At 25.3% G+C, this 6,684-nt stretch overlaps 1 protein-coding gene and 1 non-coding gene across 3 annotated transcripts; both read right to left on the reverse strand.

Annotated features, from left to right (window-relative positions):
• Positions 1–403: 403 nt before the first annotated feature.
• LOC107478031 (thiosulfate sulfurtransferase 16, chloroplastic-like) lies at positions 404–2,984 on the reverse strand. 2 transcript variants are annotated; one of them, XM_052254640.1, is made up of 5 exons: positions 2,936–2,984; positions 2,814–2,848; positions 2,267–2,337; positions 1,511–1,564; positions 404–602 (listed from the first exon to the last, which is right to left on the reverse strand). In XM_052254640.1, the coding sequence occupies exons 3-5, from the start codon at positions 2,333–2,335 to the stop codon at positions 528–530; spliced, it is 198 nt and encodes a 65-aa protein (XP_052110600.1). In that variant the 5' UTR covers positions 2,336–2,337; positions 2,814–2,848; positions 2,936–2,984; the 3' UTR covers positions 404–527. The 2 variants fall into 2 exon arrangements, with proteins under 2 accessions (XP_052110600.1, XP_020980529.2); XM_021124870.2 differs by lacking the exon at positions 2,267–2,337 and having other exon boundaries at positions 2,775–2,848; positions 2,936–2,976.
• Positions 2,985–5,880: 2,896 nt separating this feature from the next.
• LOC127742640 (U4 spliceosomal RNA) lies at positions 5,881–6,031 on the reverse strand. The gene has a single exon (XR_008003990.1). It is a non-coding gene; the product is annotated as a U4 spliceosomal RNA (small nuclear RNA).
• Positions 6,032–6,684: the final 653 nt, after the last annotated feature.

The following is a 6,684-nucleotide window of genomic DNA, read 5'->3' on the forward strand; positions in this document are numbered from 1 at the left end:
AATAAAATAATTTTAAACTAATTGGTCAAATTTTTTATTGTCTTTCGAATATTATTTCACAACATAACTGTGTTAGTAATAACTTATATGAAGTTAAAGTCAAATTATACCATATGTTTTTTTTTAGTGTCTAATTATACCATGCGGTTTAATAATGATGATCAAGTGATGATTCTAATTATAATAAACAAGAGTTACATTCGATTAACAATTATTATATATAGTTTTAGCGTTTGATCCAATGTATGATAATGAATAAATCCTATAATCTTCTATTAGAAACAAATTAAACCTATTTATCGTAATAAAATATATAAAAAAAAATAAGAATCAGTAGAATTTATTATTTTTTTATTAATATTTTAATTATTAATTCAATTTTTTTAGTTTAGTATTCCAATAACATACTTTAAACATACACTTTTAAATATTACTGATTAACTACCACAAAAAATAACAGAATCCGTTGATTCTCTAATATTTCTCATAAAACATAATAACAAACTTAATTACTCATTTGTGACGTTTTATATTTGTGTTGGAAGTCCATTTTGGGTCCAATCATCATAACCACCAGCCACATCTTTAACTCCACTAAATCCCTGCAACACATATAAATTAAAATCTATAAAGGTCACCATTTAATAATTAATAATAATTATTGATACTCATATAAATTAAATATGGTTTGAATATATATTTTGATGACAAACCCTAAAAGGATATGCCTTACTATATATGCATGAGAGAGCAAACTTGATATATAGTGGCATACGTACTATACAATCAATTGAACTCTTTATGTGGGGGATATGTCTCTCTCCGCACAAAGAGCACTACTTCACTTGTGTTTGCTAAGTCACCATTAAATGAAACAAAAAAGTATGGTTCCCCTGTTTAATAACGATAATATTAAGGAGACAAAAAAATAGTAAAAATTTATTTTATTTAATATTTATTAATTATTATAATAATTAATAAATATTAAATAAGATAAATTTTAATTATTTTATATTAATTATTTTTTAGTTTAATTTTGATATATTAATAATGTAAAACGTTTTATACAGTCATACAATCATATCTATTTTTTTAGATAATCATTCATACAGTTAATATAAAAAAATAATTATTTTTACGGTGATATTACATAATTAAATATATATAAAACTATTTTATACCAATAATTCATCAAATTAAATTTATTATTTTTAGTTACCAAACATTTTTATTATAATATTGATACTATGAACACATGTATAAGGAACCTAACATGACACGGACAAATCAACATACTAATTTTAAGGACACACATAATAATAGTGATAAAGTCAAACGTGTCGACATATAAATGTATTTAAGTATGTTTAAGTATATCAAAAAATAAATTTTTATTTTTTATTAAGGTATAATTAGATACAAAATAAAAATACACTATGATCAAATAAGTGTTAATATATATATATATATAGGAATTGAAGTCGAGATTGAGTAAGAATGATTAGCTTACAGCATCTAATAAGTCTGTAGCAGCCATCTTAGACCTCCTACCGCTCTTACACCCCTGTCATATTAAATCAACGAGCAAATATAAGGAATCACATTTTAGTTCATTAGTATTAGTTAATTTTTTAAAAAATATTAATTTTTTAATTTTTTAAAAGTTTAAAATTTATGATTTATAATTTAGAATTTAAAATTAAAAATTTATTATCTAAGATTTGAATTTAAGATAAATAAAATAATTTTAAAAAATTAATTAATATTAGTTAAAAAAATTAGCTTTCTAGTATTATTACTCTAAATTAATATATAAAATACAATATAATGTAAAGACTAATATTATTTATTAAATATTCTTTTCCTATCGTATAGTATATTAGTATTGAGATATATAATTAGGGATTCAAAATAAGTTTTTTGCTTTTTGTAGGTTGTAGCGGGCTATTATCTATTTTAGAAGTAATTATGCTAATGTGTCATATTTAGAATTTTTCTAAAGTATTATTTTTAATTCAAAAATAAAAATAAAAACGTTATAAAGTAAAAAAATTAATGCTACAAAAATAGTACTCCAAAGCAAATTGTTCAAAATGAAATTATAATTGTATTCATGTGTCATCAATGCTGACCAAAAAGGCAAAAATTAAAATCTCATTTTTATCATATATACATAATTAAGAAATTAAAAAATAAAATTTGAGATATAATAAAGCAATAAGTTAATTCTTATAAGATTGGTAATTAAGGCTAATGATGCACTCACAACAACGATTTTGTCATGTTTGCTGAATTGGGATGAGACTTGTTCAATGAAATCAGCGTTTTTTGTCATATCTGCATATTAATTGTTCATTAAACTCATTAATCAGAGACTTAAATTACAAGTTAAATTTCAGAGGGAATTCCTCAAATTTAATGCTTTTGTTTTCTTTTCGTTGTTCAGTGGTATATTGTTACATATACAAAGTAAAATTTAAATCAAATATCCACTACTTACTTAAATGAATGAGTGATTGATCATTCGACCAATTCAAATTTCAAATTCAAATTAGTTGCTTTTGTTTTTTTATTAAAATTTAGTATATATAACTAAGGTTTTGCTATAGTTACTCAAATTTTTAAGTCACCAAAAAATATATTAATTATTAAATAAAAAAAACCATAATATATGCATATAAATATATTTATATATAAATATATCGTTACTAATCAATAACTAATTTTTAGTGTAGATACATCATTACGAATTAATAAGAAGGAGTAGAATTAACCTTCTCCAATTTTGTGAAGGTAAGGGATGTTAATGGCACCTGGAGTGTGACCTGCACTGAACTCTTCAATGGTCCTACAAATAAAATAAATTTTTACAAAAATTTAAAAATAAAATAATAAAAATATATGAATGATTATATATTTAATAAATTGAATATACCTGACATCCAAATAGCGATATCCGGCTTGAAGAAGGCCATGCGCGACGCCAACGGGCACCGAAGTTGGAACTTTTTTACCCTCCAAATTCTCATTTGGACTAGTTTTTGTGCTTCAAATAATAATTAAAACTCATAATTATTATCACATTAAATTAATTACTTATTGTGTTAATTATGTTTCCTTAATTCAATTTGTTCCTTCAAGAAATTGATTAAAGGCTAAAGAAATTGAATTGCAACCTTAGTTAACATGCGTGAAACAAAAATATTATTCGTATACTAAAATCAACTATTAATATATTTATGTATAATTTAATTTATTTTAATGTATATTTATATTTTAATATATATTATTTTATACTAATAATTAATTTTAATAACTAATTTTAGTATATATATAATCATTAATAAAAAATACATTATAATCATAGAAAATATTTAATAACCAAAAAATACATTATAATAGTTTCAACTTTCTTGCCAATGAATTATAACTCAAATGACATAATCTCTCCCTACTCAATTAAGAAGTTGCGAGTTCAAAATAAAAAAAAAATAATAATAATAATAATAATAATAATAATAATAATAATACCAAAAAAAAAAGAAATTAAATCAGATTAATTAATATTTACATTACATACCCACTAAGAAGCTAAGGTAGTAGTATGTTGCCAATAAAATATTGAGACAAACATCGGAGATGTTAAATCATGGATTCGCTCAAAGATTAAAGGCATCAAAATATAGCAACAAAAAAAGCTATTGTGTTCTAAATCAAACAATTAGGAAACAAATTAAAACTTAAGAATAAGAAACAAATTAAAGAGAAGAATATAATGTTTGATTGATAGAAACGCACTTGAAAGTAGGTTGAGAGAGGGAGGGAGGGAGTGAAGGAGAGCCATGAAAACGAGCGGTGGAGACACCAAACAATAACACTCCTCTCAATGCTTTCATCTTTGACATCATCATCTTTCAAGATTATGAATCAATATGATGCTGTCAAAATGGGTACCTTTCATGCCTTAAATATTATTATGTAGTTATTATTTAACATTTAACACAAGTGGTGTATTTTTTTTTATTTTTTATATTTTATATTAATAGTTTAGATTTAAAATTTTTCATTTATCAAAGGTGTAACGAATTATAACAAGTTAATTTTTAAGAAGTATTTTATTATTTAATTTGTTCAGAATATATTAGCATTCGTCGTATATATTGAGAATAATCTTTACACAAATTCTAAAGTTGATTTGGACACTAATATAATTCATAAAAAAGTTTGAGAAATTCTTCGCATACAAGCGATTAATATTTGTAAGCCTTACAAATTCAATTAAAACTAACGCTCAAAACACGCTTCGAATTGTTCTTCTTTCTCTTCGTCTTCTCCTTCTCCTTTTCTTTCTTTTCTTGCCTTCTCTTTTTCTTTCTTCTTTTTGGTGCACGTTCTTCTTCCTTTACTCTTCTTCTTCTCCTTTTCTTTCGTTTCTGCACGTTCTTCTTCCTCGTCTTCCTCTTCTTTTTCTTCATTTACGTGCTCTTCTCTCTGTTTTCTCGTTTTTTTTTTTATTTTTCATGGTAAAATATTTATGGAAGAAGAAGAAGCAGCAGCAGAAGATGAGGAGGAGAAAGAGAAAGAGTTCTGAATTATGCATAAGATGTACTTCAACGAATTTTGGGTGTATTTTCTTAAATCCTTTGGGTGTAGTTTTGTAATCTTTTGGGTGTATTTCTGTAATCATTTGGGTGTATTCCTATAATCGTTTGGGTGAATTTCTGTAACCGTTTGGATGTATTTCTGTAATCATTTGGGTGTATTTCTGTAATTGTTTGGGTGTATTTCTGAAGTTCCATTATCTTCAAAAGGAAAAGGATTACAAAAATACACTCAAAGGATTACGAAAATACACCCAAAGGATTTAAGAAATACACTCAAAATTCGTTGCATAATTCAGAACTCTTTCTCTTTCTTCTCCTTATCTTCTGCTGCTTCTTTTTCTTCAAAACGATTTCAAAGCTTGATTTCAGAAACCATAAAAATCGAAAAAAAACGAAGAAGAAGAAGAGGAAGAGGAAGAGGAAAAACTTGATTTCAGAAACCATGAAAATCGAAAAAAAAAACGAAGAAGAGAAGAAGAACCGTTCATAATACAGTGTAACGCTTTGAAAACAGGAAACGGATGAATAACGCATTAAAAGGCCCGTTAGCAATTTGTAAGACTTATAAGTTAAAAAGACTTGTATATGTAGCAGGCCTTAAGGAGTTTTATGATTTAATAAGAGTGTAATTAATTAGATAATTATGTTATAAAATTTTAAATAAAGAGTCGTTTAATAATTTTTCTATTCTTTTAAAGGTCCATTTGAATTCTTTTAAAGGTCCATTTGAAATGTTTGACACCAATGAACCTTAGCTCTAATGGCATCTCTCCCCCTCCCCACATCAAAGGTCTAGGATTCAAACTCTAGAAAAAGGTCTAGGATTCAAACTCTAGAAAAAGCAATTGAGAAAAAAATATGATAAAATGTGTGAGTGTGTTGTGTAGTTAGGATTAGAGTTGTCCAATCCACTAAAAAAAAATGTTTGACGTACAATATAAATAAAATTGAATTCCATAAATATCATTCTCTTCCTATAAATTAATTAATTATTTCAAAACCTAAATCCAAAACCATTTAAGTAGTAATCTCACATTTAGATTTACATTACTTTTAATATATTAGATTTCTTTAACACATGTTAAGAACAATTGTTAATAAAACTCAAAGAAAAGATTAATCTAATATATACATAATCAATCATCAAATCAAAATCAACTTCAGTGGCCCTAAATAATTATTAGGTTCTTTGAATTATAACCCATTAGATGAATTTTCGTTTTGGTCATCTTGTAAGCAACATAACCATAGTATAAATTTTTGACTATAATTATAGGGCTTTACCCAAGAGGGAGCCCTTCCAGAAATTCTCGAGGGCCTGGGCCAAACCCAGGCCCAAGAGGGGGTTTGGAAATAGTTTTCAACCAGCAATAGACGCGCCTCGGTTAGAACCTCACTAGCTGCGTCATTGCCCCAAGCGCAAAGATGCTTTCTCCAGTCTCTTTTCTAACCTTTTATAGAAACCCTTGAGTCAATTCCCATTACATTTCCACGATGTGAGACTCACTCACTTTGCAAAAGGAGTGTGAGTTTAATAGACTATTTTAGAATTATTTTTATAAAATTGTGAAAGAGATCAAAATTCAAATCAAACTATTTCAATTTACTAATTCATTAAAATAAAATATAATTCATTTTTTTTTAAATTATGGAATAAAGGATTTCCTAAATTTCAATTTACATGTCACTGTAAAACTTGTGATTGTTTCCTTTAACTTTTAAGAGTTAACATAAAATGCTACTTGTCCTAATTTGTGTTTTCAAGGAGAGATGTGAAAAAAAAGAAAAACAATTTTGTGTGGTGGACAAAAAACAGTATTTTAATAGGACTATGCTATGTGTACATTAAAATCAGTCACCAATATAAAATATATGTTAGAATATAAATATACATTGAAAATAAATTAAATCATACATGTATGTATATACAAATACATTGATAACTGATTTTAGTAATTGATTTTGATGTACGAATAACATTTTTCATTCTAATATTTGAAAAAAAAACATTATCACTTTATCAAATTCATTAAATACATTTTATATTATATTTAATTTTATAATTTTCTTTTTGTTTTTT

This window comes from Arachis duranensis, chromosome 1 (genome assembly GCF_000817695.3).
Source record: "Arachis duranensis cultivar V14167 chromosome 1, aradu.V14167.gnm2.J7QH, whole genome shotgun sequence".
In the NCBI taxonomy this organism is placed as follows: domain Eukaryota; kingdom Viridiplantae; phylum Streptophyta; class Magnoliopsida; order Fabales; family Fabaceae; genus Arachis; species Arachis duranensis.

Excerpts from the sequence above, each read along its gene's own strand:
- LOC107478031 (XM_021124870.2), bottom strand. The coding sequence starts at position 2,975 with ATGGCCTTCTTCAAGCCGGATATCGCTATTTGGATGTCAG. Across the intron at positions 1,565-2,774 it reads CCTTCACAAAATTGGAGAAG|GGGTGTAAGAGCGGTAGGAG; the intron begins GTTAATTCTACT and ends TTAATATGACAG. Across the intron at positions 603-1,510 it reads CTACAGACTTATTAGATGCT|GGATTTAGTGGAGTTAAAGA; the intron begins GTAAGCTAATCA and ends TATGTGTTGCAG.